Source organism: Onychomys torridus, chromosome 7, assembly GCF_903995425.1.
Source record: "Onychomys torridus chromosome 7, mOncTor1.1, whole genome shotgun sequence".
In the NCBI taxonomy this organism is placed as follows: Eukaryota; Metazoa; Chordata; class Mammalia; order Rodentia; family Cricetidae; genus Onychomys; species Onychomys torridus.
Genome location: NC_050449.1, coordinates 19194521 through 19211338, shown reverse-complemented (window position 1 = coordinate 19211338; position 16818 = coordinate 19194521). Strand labels below are relative to the sequence as shown.

The 16818-nt window shown below is 40.3% G+C and overlaps 1 protein-coding gene across 2 annotated transcripts in view; it reads right to left on the bottom strand.

Annotated features, from left to right (window-relative positions):
• Positions 1–5684: 5684 nt before the first annotated feature.
• Positions 5685–16818, bottom strand: part of Npsr1 (neuropeptide S receptor 1) — a 192251-nt gene continuing 181117 nt past the window's right edge. For both annotated transcript variants that reach the window (XM_036194069.1, XM_036194070.1), the window contains exons 8-10: positions 14145–14231; positions 10495–10675; positions 5685–9548 (exon numbers count right to left, since the gene is read on the bottom strand). In XM_036194069.1, coding sequence (XP_036049962.1) covers positions 9458–9548; positions 10495–10675; positions 14145–14231 — 359 coding nt within the window. In that variant the 3' untranslated portion in view covers positions 5685–9457. The remainder of the gene's footprint in view (positions 9549–10494; positions 10676–14144; positions 14232–16818) is intronic.

Genomic DNA, 16818 nt, shown 5'->3' with positions numbered 1-16818 from the left:
GCTATTTGAGATTCTTCTGTTGAGAATTCTGTTTAGCTGTATATCTCATTTTAGTTGGATTACTTATTTTTTATATCTAGTTTCTTGAGTTCTTTGTGTATTTTGAGATCAGTCCTCTGTCAGATGTGGGGTTGGTGAAGATCTTTTCCCATTCTATAGGTTGCCATTTTGTCCTATTGACAGTGTCCTTTGTTTTACAGAAGTTTTTCAGTTTCACAAGGTCCCATTTATTAATTGTTAATTTTGGTGTTTGTACTGGTGGTATTCTATTCAGGATGTTGTTTCCTTTGCAGAAGAGTTCAAAGCTGTTCACCACTTTTTCTTCTATCAAGTTCAGTCTAACTGGATTTATGTTGAGGTCTTTTATCTACTTGGACTTGAGTTTTGTGAAGGGTGATAGATAGGGATCTATTTGCAGATTTCTACATGCCAACATCCTGTTATGCCAGTGTCAGTTGTTGAAGATGCTTCCATTTATAATTTTGGCTCGTCAAAAATCAGGTGTCCATAGATGTGTATGGTGGAAGCCAGGCTGTCACCCCTGGAAATGGTGCATACATGTTTTGTGAATGAGCTCTTTAAGGCAAGACCCTTTAGAGAATCCCATCCAACTGGCAAGGACCTATGGAAGGGCTGCTGCAGCCCCCTGCACTGATCCTAGGGAGCCCATGGGCCTCAGGCCTCTCTACCTATGCTTATCCTAATAGTAATTCTTAGTTTTGCTCTGTCAGCTGTGATTATAGCTGTGTTTACTGTGAACAAAAGTTGATAATTTTTCTAAAAGTTTCTGAAAAAAAAAAAAAGTTCTCACTGTAGTGTATCACAGAAACCAGTTCCTCTCGTTGCCCCTGGCTGCCTTTGTAGTCATTCTGAGTAAGAAGGAGGAACTCACTAAAGTTAATGATTCTTTCTTATTTAACTATCCTAAAGGATAGATAACTAAGCCGGGTGGTGGTGACACACACCTTTAATCCCAGCACTTGGGAGGCAGAGACAGGCAGATCTCTGTGAGTTCGAGGCCAGCCTGGGCTACCAAGTGAGTTCCAGGAAAGGCGCAAAGCTATACAGAGAAACCCTGTCTCGAAAATACAAAAGAAAAAAAAAGAGAGAAAGAGATAACTATATTCCAAAGTTTCTTAAAAGATGACATTAAAACTTACAAGGACACATAAGGAAAAAGTAGAAGATATGAAAGGTCAGCCATTTCTCTGGTGCCAGGACATGAATGATTTTTTCTTTCAGTTAAAACTCCCAGTTCCCTTGGAAGTAAAAAGGACATGTAGAAACTGCCAGGAGGAATAGAAACGTGGTCCAAACAGTTAAAGATTTAGGTGATGTAGCAGGAATCTTAAAAGTTCTTATTAATAAAATCAAACCTGAGGCCAGTTATTGGGGTGAATGCTGGAAGATCAGAGAAGCAGAACAAGCCACAGCTACCTCACCTTGCCAGTTCCTCAGCTGATCCTGTTTCCTCAGACTGGAAGCTTCTGTGTCCTCATCTGAATGGGTCTCAGTTGAACTATGCTGCTCAAAAGCCTGAAAGCTTAACCAGCCAAATGCTTAACCAGCTCTAATTCCTAGTCCTCACACCTTATAAATCTTTCTGCTTTTTACCATCACTCCTTGGGATTAAAGGCTCGCTTTCTGGGATTGAAGGTGTGAGTCACCATGCTTGGCTGTATCCTTGAACAGATGGATTTCTGCCTCTGGAATGCTAGGATTAAAGGCATGTGATACCATTGTCTAACCACTATGTTTAATATTGTAGCTGTTCTGTCTCTTACCCCAGATAAGTTTATTGGAGTGTACAATATTTTGGGGAACACAATACTACCACAACTAATCATTACTATTTGAGAATTTATAAAGAATAGGATTACAACTGCTCTCCACATAAAAGTGATATACAGATTATTTAGAGATTGACTTACACCTGAAAATAATATGTGAGGTATGGCATCATACACTCAGCTGATTACAAAAATATAAAAAGTATCCCATTGTTAAGGACTATTCAGAAGGCTTGACTCTCTTTTTCTGTAACTGCGTGTTTGCTGCTGGCTAGGGCATAGTATGAAAAAGATGCACCTGGCTAGATATAATCATTTGGCTTGTAGTACAAAAATTAATAATAGAGGGTAAAGGCCACTGACATCAGGGAAGTGGGGAAGAGAAAAAGAAAATAAAATGGGTAAATGTTAATGATTAGAAAATGTTTAAAGAGAAATGTATTGCAACTGCTCATGCTTGAGTGCATTAGAACTTGTATATTGAAAAAATGGCTTCAGTTTTTAAATGACTCCTTCTGTTTGAAAGACAATCAGTGGTCAGATTCTTCACTTTTTGGTGACTTCATACCTCTATCCTATGTCTTAGAACCTTGGAGCTGGACTTTGGCATGTGTGGATTTATGACTGGGTCTTTGATTAAATTCCATTTGTCCACCGATCTGACTTTTATGCAATCACATGCTGTTTTTGTTACTATTGCTCTATAGTAGAGCTTGAAGTCAGGGACAGTGATACCACTAGAAGTTCTTTTATTGTGCAGGATTGTTTTAGCTCTACTGGTTTTTTTTCCATATGAAATTGAGTATTGTTCTTTCAAGCTCTGTAAAGAATTGCATTGGAATTTTGATGGTGATTGCATTGAATCTGTAGATTGCTTATAGTAAGATGGCCATTTTTACTCTGTTAATCCTACCGGTCCATGAGCATGGGAGATCTTTCTATCTTCTGATATCTTCTCCAATTTCTTTCTTCAAAGGTTGAAGTTCTTGCATCACAGATCTTTCACTTGCTTGGTTATAGTTACCCAAGATATTTTATATTATAAGTGGCTATTGTGAAGGGTGTTGTTTCCCTAATTTTTTCTTATCTCATTTATCATTTGTATATATAAGAGGGCTACTGATTTACTGATATTTTTAGTTAATCTTGTATCCAGTACTTTACCAAAGATGTTTGTTAGCTGTAGGAATTCCATAGTAGAGATTTTGGGGTTGCTTATGTATGTATATTGAATATCATCTGCAAATAGTGATACTTTTGACTTGTTCCTTTCCAATTTTTATTCCCTTGATCTCCTTTAGTTGTCTTATTGCTCTGTCTAGAACTTCAAATACTATGTTGGATAGATATGGAGAGAGTGGGCAGCCTTGAGCAATTCTACTAAAATCACCTCTGATTTTGATGATTTTCGTCCCTTCTATCTTAGGGGGTATTGTTTGTTCTTGTTTCCCTAAGTCTTTCAGATGCATAATTAGAACATTTATTTGAGATATAGATGCATCATTAAGTCAATTTGTTGAGATCTCTCTAGTTTTTTAGTGTAGGTACTCAGTGATATAATCTTTCACCTTAGGGCAGACTTTATTGTGCCCCATAAATATTGGTATATGGTATTTTCATTTTATGTTTGACCTGATCTTTCTCTCTTGAAACTTTCAATGTCTTTTCTTTCTTTTGTATATTTAGTGTTTTGACTATGTCATGATGTGTGGTGTTTCTTTTCAGATCCTATTTGATCTTCTGTATGCCTCTTGAACCTTAGATTTTAGGAGGTTTCTTCTGTGATTTTGTTGGAAATATTTTCTATGCTTTTGAGCTGGAACTCATCTATACTTATTTTTAATTAGGTTTGTATTTTTATAGGGTTTCAGAGTTCCTGCATTATACACACACACACACACACACACACACACACACACACACACACACGTACATTTGGTTTTGACCTTTTCTTTGAGTATACTATTCATGTACTTTGCCTTCCAGGCCTGCTGTTCTCTCTTCTATTTGACCAAGTCTGCTGTTTAGTCTTTCCTCTCATTTTTGGGGTGTTTGAATTTCTGACCTTTATATTTAGAGTTTTATTTCATTTTGACCCTTATTTAGAGATTCTATCACTTAAATTCTATTTTTTTGTGCACTCTGATTTTTTTTTGGCCTGCCAGCCAGCTCCCAGATAACCACAGGGAGACTTCTTACTAATTATGAAAGCTTGGCTGATAGCTTAGGCTCTTATAACTTAAATTAACTCATATTTTTATGAATCTACATTCTACCACATTCTATCCCATTTTGTATGTCTGATTTGTTCTGCTTCTGTCTGGCTTCTCTGTCCTTCTCCCCAACATTCTCTGCCCTGAAAATCCTGCCTAGCTATTGGCCATTTAGCTTTTTATTAAACCAACCACAGTGACATATTTTCACAGGGTGTAAAGGAATATTCCACAACATTTATGTTTCTTAAATTGTTTTCATTATTTCCTTCAACTGTTATGTTTTGTTGTCTTCATTCTGGTATTTACTCATCATTCATTGAGTTCCATGACTATGATTATTCTTTCTATTTCAAAATCATTGTCTTCATACATCATCTAAGTCACCTTCTCTACAAACAATACTGTAGAAGTATGAAATTTTTGTAGAGACCCATTATCTTCATTATTCATGTTTATTTTTTTGGAGACTGGACCTAGCCATCTGAAGATAGGTTTTTGGTAGTGTATCATGGTATGGAAATTTTCCTCTCCTTTATTAAGTTGGTGTTTGGGTCTGTTTCCCATTACCCTCAGTTGTCAGGCTGCTGACATGGTGAATGAGCCTTAGATTTTAGTCTTGAGATAAATCAGTATTGATATTTGAATGTGGTATGGAGAGTAGTCACAACTCAGTTTCTAACCCCAGAATCAGACCTTCTGTAGAGTTAGAGTCGTACAACTAGTCTTCAGGAGTCCAGGGAAGGTACTCTGCACTTCCCCTCAGGCAGTGGGAATCAGTGTAGGTGGTGATGTGAGTCTAGGGCCCCAACCTGGGGAGGGGCAGTCAGAGGTTGGGCTGAGTTTTGCAGTGGAATTGGCAGTGTGAGTCTAAGCTCCATACATAGAAAGTGGAGGTTGGAGGCATTTGCCTGAAGGCAGGTAGGGGACATGTGTTACTCAGGCAGGTTGCAAGGGTAGGCTGGGTAGACAGTGTGAGTTTAGGGTCCTGAACTAGAGAGGGTGAGTGGAGGCCTGGCTGAAGAAATGAGTGAAGTTGGTGGCATGAGTCTAGCATCTCTGCTTGGAGAGGAATTGCCCTCAGGCCATGAGATGGCTATGGTTAGAGGGAGAGAGTCAAGGGTTCCAGTCTAGAGATGGAGCCCAGGTTGGTGGTGAGTCTGTGGTCCCTACCTAAAGAGGAAGGGCTGGAAGGAGAGTCTGAAGGCAGGTATAGGACAGGTGGTCCTCAGGAAAGTGGAAGGTGTAGGTGGTTTATCCAATCTTTTCTTGAGTTTTGCCTGCTTGCGATTATTGAAATTAAGTGAGATAAAATTCTTCGCTATAGTTGTTCATTTTGTATTTGTATTCCTTTTTCTCCTGTTTCTGACACCCCTTCAAAGTATACATCCTGAGGATGTGTTTTTAAATGCAGAGAAATTTAGAATTATTTTCCATCTAATTAAACTAAAACACTTATTATTATGATGTTTCTCTGTCTAGCTCTGCCTATGGTTAGCCTTGATGTTTGCTCAGACTATGTCAGTGAAGTATAGTAGCTTTCTTTTGGCTAATGTTTCCATGGTCTACCTGGGCTCATCATTTATTTTCAAATTTCTTGAATCCTTCTGTTTTAGGTTTATTATTATTATTACTAATGTTATTATACAAGGTACAGATAATGGCACACTTAAAAAATATGATATGAAAACTTTTTATTACCAACTGAAAAAATTATTTTCATTTACTATAGTTGTTAAATTTGGATGAAAATCCATCATCTTCCTATGTCCTTTCTATCTGTCCTAGCATTTCTATAATCCTCTTACTCTTGTCTTCTTTTTATTTATTTATTTTTTAAATAAACTAACACATGGTTATCAGTTAAAATACAAAGCTTGATGTGGTGGCCCCCATTGGGAGTGGCACTATTAGGAAAGAAGTGTACTTGTTGGAGTGGGTGTGGCCTACTTGGAGGAAGTGTGTCATTGTGGAGGTGGGCTCATATTTGTTCAAGCCACACCCATGTCTCAGACCACTTCCTGCTGCCTGGACACTGCCATGTCCTACCAAAACGATACTGGATTAAACCTCAGTATCTGCCACTGTGTCAAGCATTATCCCCTCTTAACCTGGAAGTTATGTATTGCTTCTGTTCTTTCAGCAATTATCCTGCAACCTTTTGTATATTCCTGATATATCAATGTATAACCCTAATCTACATTCTATGTTCATTGAAAGTAATTCAAGGAGTTTGAAATACTTTCATTGTATATAATCACCTTGAGGTTCATATGCAATTGTGTTAGGAACTTTGGGTTACCCCGTGACACCTTTTTTGGAGTCTCTGAGAAGACTCCCCCATTCATTTAAACATTCTGTGAGGATGGAATTGCATGTTTAAAATGTTAACTGTTCCAGCCCTATTGTGAATAATCAATTCTTAAATGAGACATAGATGTTTCACATTTCTCTAAGCAAGAAGGTTGGCAGCTTGGTAAGAGCCATCTCCTTTTATGGGAATGAAGGTTGCCAAGCTGTAGGGAATATTGATAGAGCTGCATACACAATGAGCTATGCTCAAATGATGATTGGAATGAAACAAAACAATACACAAACCCAGACTCAGGCTGTCAGCAGCAGGTCTGTGGTCCATCCAAAATGTCAACTAAAACACAAGATTAGAATCACTATTTTCTGACAAAAGAATATTTTTTCATTTTCCTGTTTTCTCATCAAATGGAGGCCTACAGCCCTTTTAAACCCACACTGTGAATATAGAAGGAGGAGACAAGGTCATTTCCAAATGTTTCTGTGCAGACTTGTCTGAATGAGACTGGGAAGAAACCTGAGATGTATGTTAGACTAGTTCAAAGGTGCTTTATTCTCATGATTAGCACAGTGGAAAGTCAGTCATAAGGTATTAGTGCTTTAGGGTAGGGACGGGGTGTCCTGTGGGAGCTGTTCCTTGATGAAATTAAACTTCAATTAAATTGTACTGCAAATATGCCCTGAAAGAAGAGTCTTTAACCATGTTGCATTTAGTTCAGTAAAGCAGAGACATTTTCTATAATGTGAGTGAATATATTAAACACATCTACTCTGTTAACCTAAACCTTTACCTATCCCTGGAGCCATGTAATACTGTGTCCACACATTTCTTGACATCTTGGTGTGGAAAGTAGGCCCTTTCATTTTATACATCACTATGGTGTCTTTTCTAGGCCCATCTGTAGCATCAAAGGCTACAGATAACAACACCGTGGCTTCTACTCTAATTGTCTGCACAAGATGACACTCTTTCCTAGTTGGGATGTTATATTAGTTTCCGAGTTTATGTGGTAGGGAGAAAAGTTACACCTCTAAAAGGCAAATGACTAAACCTTGAGTCACTAAAGTGTTGGTCTTCAAAGGGAAGAATCCTAGCTCTGCAGGGCTAATTTAGTCCATCACAGTCTGCAAACCTCAACATCCTCTGCTCCAGTGTTATTTTGGCCCCATGTTACAGATAGACAAGTGATGCCCAGGGACACGAGATGATTCATAAGACTAATGACTACCATGCTTAAACTATTTTCCAAGTTTGGAAAGTAATGTCAGTAAGATTTCAGACTCTGTATCCGTGTAAAGCAAGTTCTGCATAAATGGCAGCTTCCTACAAAAATCAGCCCCATTATTTTTCCAGGCTCCTCTGGGGATGAGAGATACATCCTCCCAACAGTCCACAGACAGCATGATGCCCCTCACTGCACTCTCTCTTTAACTTTAAGGATCGATTGATGGAGGGTAGACATGTGACACATCCTGCAGACCAGAACCTGACAGAGATGGAGAACATCTATCAGAAGCCCGGGCTTCCTGTTTTGCTCACTAGGACACCCGCCAGATTCGGCTTGTTAATTGGATCCTGTGCAGGCAGCTATTCCAGCAACAGTTCTGTGAGTCTTCTGTGGCACATCTTGATTTAAAGGGAAATGTTGAAAAGCACTTCTCAGCCACTCAGAGCTTCTGTTCGCTCACGTTTAGCTGATTGGAGGAAGAGTAAGTGGCCTTCAAAACTGTTGTGCGAACAGAAAGGTAAATTATTCTGTCTACTCAAACTTAGGGAATAATTTTTTTTGAGAGACAGTTGGTAAAGTGTCTGATTTCTGCCTAAAGAGATGCTTTCCCTAATGTCAGATGAAATTGAAAAAGAAATTTGTGGAAAAATTGCCACCATGACCTTAAGCAGGCAGTCTTTGAGGTGATACAATAATGAGGAATAAGGTGTTGTTAAAATAGACTGAGCATATTAATGACTGCACCCAGCAGTCAGCCGAAAGGACAAGGAAAGGTTTAAACTCTGGAAGGGAGGATTTTGCCAAGGAGATTTCAATGTCAAAGACTGTATGAGAAGCTAAATATAGGAATGCTCACACGCGTCACAGGGCCGTGGGTGGAGATGTACACACAGTCAAATGATGCCATTTCCACTTCTGGCAAAATCTGAAGAAAAAAATTGACTAGAAAACATTTAGTCATATTTCATTTGAATTAGACTTATAAATACTGAATTGCAGACCTGTCAAAATAAGCCTGACCAGCACTTCCTTGCAGAGGTCCCAGACAGACAGAGGCTGCAGCGCACAGACAGCAAGGAGCTTGCAAGAGCATCATGTCGGGAAGGCCATAGAGCTGAGCTCCCTGGTGAAGAGGTTTCTGAGAGTGAAGTTGGGCAGAAATGTCCCCAGGGTGTGTGGAATGGGGCTCAGAGTGGTTTGGATGTTGGCTACAGGGAGGGAAAGGGCCTTAGCATAGCCTCAAAGAGCTGTGAGTTCCAGTTCTCAGCTCTCTCTGGGATTCACAGTCAAGGATCTATCACTATTTGGTGTGGTCTTTCTGCTAGGTGAGAATGTGCCTGCATGGTGACCTTGCTCAGCAGGAAGCTATACTGTCCCTTTCAGAAATCACAATGCAATGGCCTTGGGAGTTTGTTCCTGCTAACACCTCTTCCTGCACACCAGAGGATGTGTACAGTACCAGGGTCTAGAAGTGAATTTTTTGGCATTTCAGGGGCAAAGATCTCATCTATCCCCACCAAATTTCCAATACAAAACTGGTGGAAAGCTGTCTACTCTTTGTTAAATCTTGTATTTACTTTCAATCTTGTAATTAGATGACTCAGGGAGAGCCCTTCCATATCTTTCTGCTTGTCTGTGTCGTCAGTTCACAGGATGCTGAGCTGTGGGACGGAGGGCTGGGAAAAATTAGGAAGAGAGAAGTGTCTTCCCTAGCTGACATGAAGAGGTGATGGGTTCATGTTGGCTAGTGCTAGAATTGCAGCTGGCATGCCCTCAGTGCAAAGTTTGCCTCATGCATCTGCTAGGTGACACAGGACTGGGACAGGGGTGGCTCAAGCTTCATGCACATCCACTAACTGGTGATGGAGACCCAGGAGGACTGAATGACCTCAGCCTAGCACCACTGCTTCAGAGTTTAGATGAATTCTGGCTTGGAGAGAATCTGCATCTCTTGCCTCTCACTTCTCTCTCGGTATGTCATTCTGGAGTCCTGTGATCTCTGCTCCCTAGAGAAAGTCAGAATAAAGAAGCAAAGGAAATCATTTAGCCTGATGCAAAAGCAGCATAGATGCTAAGAGATAATAGTTAAGAAAGGTCATTAAAGATCAGACACCTGTTAAGCTGTAACAACCGAACCTCTTCCTCCACCACCTGTCTTTACAGCCCAGTGGTCAGACACATCATTGCCAAGCAGGAGACTCTGCTCTTTGCCCCACTTTCACATATACAAAGGAAGCTTATGCATGTTCACAGCCCAAATTCACACGTGACTTTCTAGAAGCAGGATCAGAACCTCAGCTGCTGCCATTAAGTAGTTCTCAACCTGTGGGTCATGACCCCCTTGTGAGTCTCATATCAGATATTTACATTATGATTAATAACAGTAGCAAAATCACAGTTATGAAGTAGCAACAAAATAAGTTTATGGTTGGGGGTCACCACAGCATGAGGAACTATATTAAAGAGTTACAGCATCAGGAAGGATGAGACCCACCGCCTTAAACCATCCTATTATTATTCTCTGTGCTATGAGTTTCTCCATTTACTCCTTATCTGATGAGAACAGATGAAAAACAGCAGAATGACAGTAGTTGTCAGGGGATTAAATTTCAGCTCAGCTACTAATGATCAGTATAACCTCAACAATGTCACTCAGTCTTGCAAGCTTTACTTTGTAAAACAACCTCTGAAGTAGTAAAAATGTCCCATATCATATTCTCAGCAGGATTATACTGAGGCAGTTCATGTGGGAAGCTTCCATCAAAATCAAGGGCTTCCACATGAGGCTGGATTTGAATTCATCAAACTAGTGGGGACTTCCTAACCATTAAGCACCTTGTCTATGAAATGGGAGTTGATTAGTTTGCTGATGAGCTTTGGGAAGCAAGTGAGAATCAGGGTCTAGATGTAAAAACTGGTGGTGTGTCCTGCACCAATGAGAACACAGCTTACTTGCAGGGGAAGCAGATGGAGCTGCTGAAGATGCAATAGATGAGGGGGTTGATGGCACTGTTCAGGGCTGGCAGGTTCTGGATGATCACGGAGGCATAGAAACGCTCCTTGGTGTCTGGAAGGAGGTTGAAATTGTCCAACATGTCAAAGAGGAAATATGGGCTCCAGCAGCAGATGAAAGCTAGGGAGAAAAGAACCATTAGCACCATTGTGGCCACACTTAGAGCATCATTCTTGGTTGATCATGACTGAAATTTTAACTTGGATGTTCTTTGGCACGTAGAGCTCTCTCAGAAATACTGGCCTGGGTATGCTGTTCTGAATAGTTTGGTATGTTGGAACATGGTTGCTTAAATACATGTATGGATATGCACATGCCTCAGAGACAACATTCCTAAGCTGAGATTTCCTGGATCCCCTGTGTCTGGAAAGGTGGCTCTGATTTCTGCTGGTGTAGACTTATTGCAGAAAATCTGGGATCTGACAGAAACAGCCAGGGCCTCCCATCCATCACAGTGCTGAAGGAAAATGGGGAAGACTCTTTAGAGATCCCCTGCTACAGACAGAAAAGGATGAAGTCTGACCATATTGATCACTAGTTCTAGGATATACAGCAGATAAAATGTTTCTGATATTTTTAAAGCATCAACCATAAATGAGATCATTATAATTTCAAGTTTCCTTTTTATGTCTAAGTTAACATCTCCCCAAATCACTCACCCAATATTCTTGTCCAGATCAATTGTGTGTGAGCTCAATGCCTCAAAGGATAGAAATGGGATATGGGAATGTCTATTGTGTGATTGATTTATGTGTCAACTTGACAGGGATCCAAGGTTCCCAGACATTTGATTAAATATTACTCTAGATGTGTCTGTGAGGATGTTTCTGAGAGAGATTTTGCCTTTTGCTGGTGAATAGGCCTCATCTGATCTATTGAAGGCATAAATACAATAAGAAGGACCTATGAGAATGTATTCTTTCTGCTTGGTTCTCTTTGAGAACCAAGTGTGGAACACTGGCCAACACTTGGAGTTAAACAGGAACATAGAGTCAACTTTACTCTCGAAACTTTGGGTTCAGACATGGACTTGAATTCACATTAGTGGCTATCCCAAGTTACCCAACTCACCATGGCGCTTGAGATTTCTTGGCCTTCATGAGCCCATGAAGCAAAATCTTACAAAAATGTCTATCTATCTATCTATCTATCTATCTATCTATCTATCTGTCTGTCTGTCTGTCTGTCTGTCTGTCTATCATCTATTAGTGTCATCTATCTGTCATAGAGCTAGCTATCACCTATTTACCTGTAATTTCTCTGGTTAATACAGGCAAACACAGAACTGTGTATAGTCTTGGGTACTTGTACACAAACCTGCTCCCCTTCTATCTTGTCACATCACTGCAAATTTATTTCCCTGACCCTTTCTCACTTCCAGAGTTATTCCCAGAATGGAATAGTTCAGCATCCATGGATATCTACATGCAGGGGCAACTATCTTCCATTATAATTTGATAGGGATTTAGGAACTTGATTCAGAATTTGGAAATAAGAAATTAATTCATGATTTCCTCCCCATAAGTATTGTTGATGTCTTAAATGGGAGTCATTAAAAAACTAAGATCACCATCTTTCTGCACTCTAGGTGGTGAATCCTATTGTTGAAATAGTTCTTGTGCACCGAGAGCAACACTGCTTCTGTGTGTGTGTGTGTATGTGTGTGTATGTGCATGTCTGTGTGTATTTTGCAAGAATGTCAGTCCTTTTACATGTTAGAAGCAGCAGTTCAGCGCATCAATATTGTCTCATATATGTTTTTAATGATCAACTTGACATGTATGGATGAGAGGATCCTGCATATAATAACTGTAGTTTAGAGAGTTAACCATTTTTATAGGTACATCTGGATATTTTTAATAAATGTTGAAGCTTTTATAGTTATAGTTCCCTTATAGACAGAGGAGAGATGAGTTTGTTTAATTTGAAACCTTAACATGGTTTCTTTGCCTGCTCAGAAAATCAGTTTAGTGATAGTAAAACTGCTTATACTTGTGTGTCTCCATGAAAATATCTGTATTGGTTGTCATTTGTAGCTGTACAGGTGTAGGCATATAATTTCTTTATTACCCTCCCAGTGTAGTTGTGCCATATAGTTACATATAGAAATTGGTATTGCTCTATTATAGGTTTTTTATTTTTTAAATTTTACTCTTACTCTAGATAATTATTAGTGCAGTATGCTGACTTTAAAAATGTAGTAGTTATAGTGTTATTGATACTTATAACTTTAGGATGGTTAAATGTCATTATAAAAATATTTGTTACAGATAGTCCACCTCATTATGACAGCATGCTGACCTGCCTGTGAGCACCCCTGTCTGTGTGCTGAACAGACCTCATATGGCTGTGGATATAATTTCTGATTGAACAGGGACAAACCAGCTTGAAAATGCATGTTTAAACATTCATTCCCTTTCTCATCATCCAGAAAATGGGCATCTGTGACTCTGGTTATGAAGGCAAGGAATCTTTGATCTCCTTCAGAAGCTTCTGAACAAGTTCCTAGAGCCTTGGTGACCTATGACTGCCTCTGCAGCTCATATGGCTGTGTGCTGTGTGCCTATACACTGATGGCTGAGTCATGTTCAATGTGGTCTGTTTGGCATTTTGTATTTTAGAGAGGGGAGAAGAGCTATTCTTGTGATTTGACACACATCTCAGGCCTTCTTGGGGCTTCTAAGTGCTTTTAAAGAAGCAGAGATGAGGTTTCTCATCTAAATAAAAGGAAGCAGCCCAAATTCCTTCCTCCTATGTCTGCATCCATTTGTTTATTATATAAATATCAACTTAGTAGTGTGTGTGTGTAACCTAACTTTAGGCTTTTGGATATGATGAGTAAGTCAGGACAAGTCATTGCCCATATGGATTTGTAACTGTGGCAGGAAAGGCAGACTTTATATATATACACATGTATATGTATATGTATACCCCCTATATTAAGGTATATCTTAATTAAACTATATTTATGAATGTGTCTCATGTTAGATACAAATAGGAAACAGGGAAGAATCACCAAGTTGGGATGAAACTAGAGGAGGGTTATTTAAAAAGACCTGTTAGGGAAGCCTGAGGAGGTATCATTGTTGGGGAATAAAGTAAGAGGAAGTAAGCCATGCATCTGCCTGAGCATTTTGAACAGACAGCAGTACAAACTGATTTTATGGATTCTAAGTGTGGAAAGAAAAGGACAGAAGATAAGAAGGGTGAGGTATTATTGACTCCAAAATTAAATATCTAGAAGAAAAAGAATACACATCTACTTTTTTGTGGGGAGACAGTGTCTTAAATGAAGTAACCGATTTGAGGGTGATTTGAACATAAGCTCCAGGTAGTTCAGTCCTAATCAGATTGTCTCTGAGTGATCCAGCCCATGATTTTGGTGGGCAACTATACTCACAGAGAGGGGGATTAGGAGCCAGGTATTGGCTCTTGAAGCAGCCAGACACACCGGTGAGTCCTGCACTTTTTGTTCCAGTGGAAGGTGGAAGCGTCTGTAACTCATTCCTTCCCTGCATGGCCTGCCCATCACCAGCTTGTCTTCGGAATGTTTGGACAGATTTGTAGCACAAGGAGGGTCACTGCTTACCAAGGATAATGACGATGCTATACTTGATGGCCTTGATTTTTGCTTTGGAGATGAGCCCTCGGTTGTAGCTGCTACAGAGTTTGCCATCTGTAGACAGAAAGAGGGGATGGTAAAATGGAGAAGATGATTTCTGTCAACAGGAAGTCTGAAGGTTAGACTCACAGGCCTGCTGGTGTCCTGCTCCTCTGGGACATTCTTAGACTAAGGGGGCTCAGGAAGAGCTGCTAGGAGCTGTTCAATTTGCAACCTCATGCAAATGACACAGGGTGCCCATGTTCTCTTTGAAGACTCACAACTCAGACTACCCGAATCAGCCATAGCTGGAGTTAGACCACAGAGCTACAGAGGGTTGAGCCCACTTGCTGAGGGCTGCCCTCAGGCTTGAGCTGTGCTGAGACACCCATGTAGTCACTTCAGCTACCCCCTAGAATGGCTTCTCCAGACCAACTCACTGATCTCCCTATGAAACCCTGCCCTCTGTAAAGTCCAAGTTGCAGGACACAGCCATTTCTGAACCTACACATACACTCCAATCATACATGACTAGCATCTGAGGGCAAACTAGTCAAGGGGTGACTATGATAGTCTGTGCAGAGGGTCTTTGTCACAATTCAAGTCCATGTATTGAAGGATTGACCAATGCATGTTGAACAGATCAACACCTACTTTTTACAATGGAGAAGTAGTTATAAAAACTAAGATTTATTAAGATGTGTGGAAAGTACACTAGATCTAATGAAATGAGTAAAGAGAAGTGGACTAGGGAATGGAATATTGGTCTGAAGGAGTTGGTACTCTCAGAGCTTCCCATCCCATAGGACTTCAAACCTTTACACACACTCAGTGAACAAGTCTTGGGAAACTTGGGAAAGTTGCCTAAAGTTCCCAGGCTTTTCCTAATTTGGAAAATAAAATAAATGTATGCCAGGTGTCAAGCTCTATGCTGGCATGTCAATCATCTTGCCACTAGGGATGAATTTTGTTTTAACAGTGTTTGGGGACGAATGTGAGCCGTCTTTGTAGAAGAAAACTGAGAGTATTGCTACTCTAGACAGTCTATTGTACAATGGTGTTGCAATAGACAGCAGGAAATTATCAGGGTGAGATTATCCCCACAGGGGCAGAGAAAGATGATAGCAGATCAAATTATGTCCTTTCGAAGTGTCCCCACATGCTGGCCCAAGGTAACAGCTGGTCCCTAAACAGTGTGTCTTTGAAAACTTAATTTGTCTTTCAGAAAAGTTTTTGAGAATGACATTTGTGCTCTGAAACCTTTTAAAACAGAAAATCTCAACACTTGCTACAGGATGACTAGTTGACAATATCATCAACTCCCTGCCCTCTGGATCTCCCAATGAGATCAGTGAGAATCATCTTTAATGTGACCACTGCAGGAAATGCAAAGCCTCCAGCTCCAAAGACAGCTCTTCAAAGAGAGCTGAGTTACAGAATGCAGGTAATTCCCCTTTATTGGAAGATAAAAGGATTATTCTACTCAGGACTTGGCACTGAGCTGTACTGAAAGCAGTGAAATTCAGCTGTCACTGGATGAATGGCTTGGGACGCTGGGAGGCAGTGGGCTCAGTAGATCTGAAGCTGGAAAAAGCATGCTTGCTAACACTGCGTTAGTTCCAGAGTGCAACTGTAGTGGGTTCATGCCAGAGATTTGATCTCTAAAGGGTCAGCTCCAGTTTTTAACCTTCCCAAAGATTCAGGCTCCTTCAGAGTTACCAGGATCTCATTATTTCTTATTTGTTTGTTTATGTAATTATTTTTTCCTACTTTTTCTTTGAAGTATTGTTTATTTTTTTAATGTGAGAGTTCTGTCTGCATGTACACCTGCCTGCCAGAAGAGGGCATCAGATACCATTTATAGATGGTTGTGAGCTACCTTGTGGTTGCAGAGAATTGAACTCAGGACCTCTGGAAGAGTGGCTAGTGCTCTTAACTGCTGAGCCATCTCACCAGCCTCTAATTGTATAATTATTATTGTAGAGAACAGAATACAAATGCTGTGATGAGTATTTGGAGGTCAGGGGACATATTTATGGAGTTGGATTTGTCTTTCTACCTCTACATAGCCTCCAGGGATTGACTCCGGCTTAAGCAGAAGGCACCTTTATCCACTGAGCCTTCTTGCTGACCCAGAATGCCATTCTCCATGTGGGCCCAGCACCTGGGTCTGGGGACTGGTCCTCTGGATCTTTAACCACTATGCTACGGAAACACTGCCCCCTGGAACTTTGAATTAAGGTGAATTCCCTCCTGTTGTGTAGGGAAGACCCTCCCTCTGACCCCCAAGACTGGGAATATATGTGAGTGATTTGTTTGAAACAAGGAAGTTTATCTGGAGATTTTCTTTAAGACAAGTTTCATGTGTTGAGGTTTTATGCACTAAGTTTTTAAAACACATGATTAATTTTTATCAATAAGATTTTTTCATCCACAAATATAACCCAGCTGCCCCTGGAGCTTCTCAGTTAAATGCTCTTGTCTCATTAGGCTGCTTTACTCAACTATGGGAGAGGCCATTTCCTTCCTTGGATCCCTTGGTGCTTGTTTTTCTGGCAAACTCAAGGGTACATCTCAGAGCATCCCCAGATCTTCCCAGGCCACCATTTTCCCAGGCCATCACTTTGTCTTGACGGGGTCTGGATCGTTGCTGTTGCCCCGG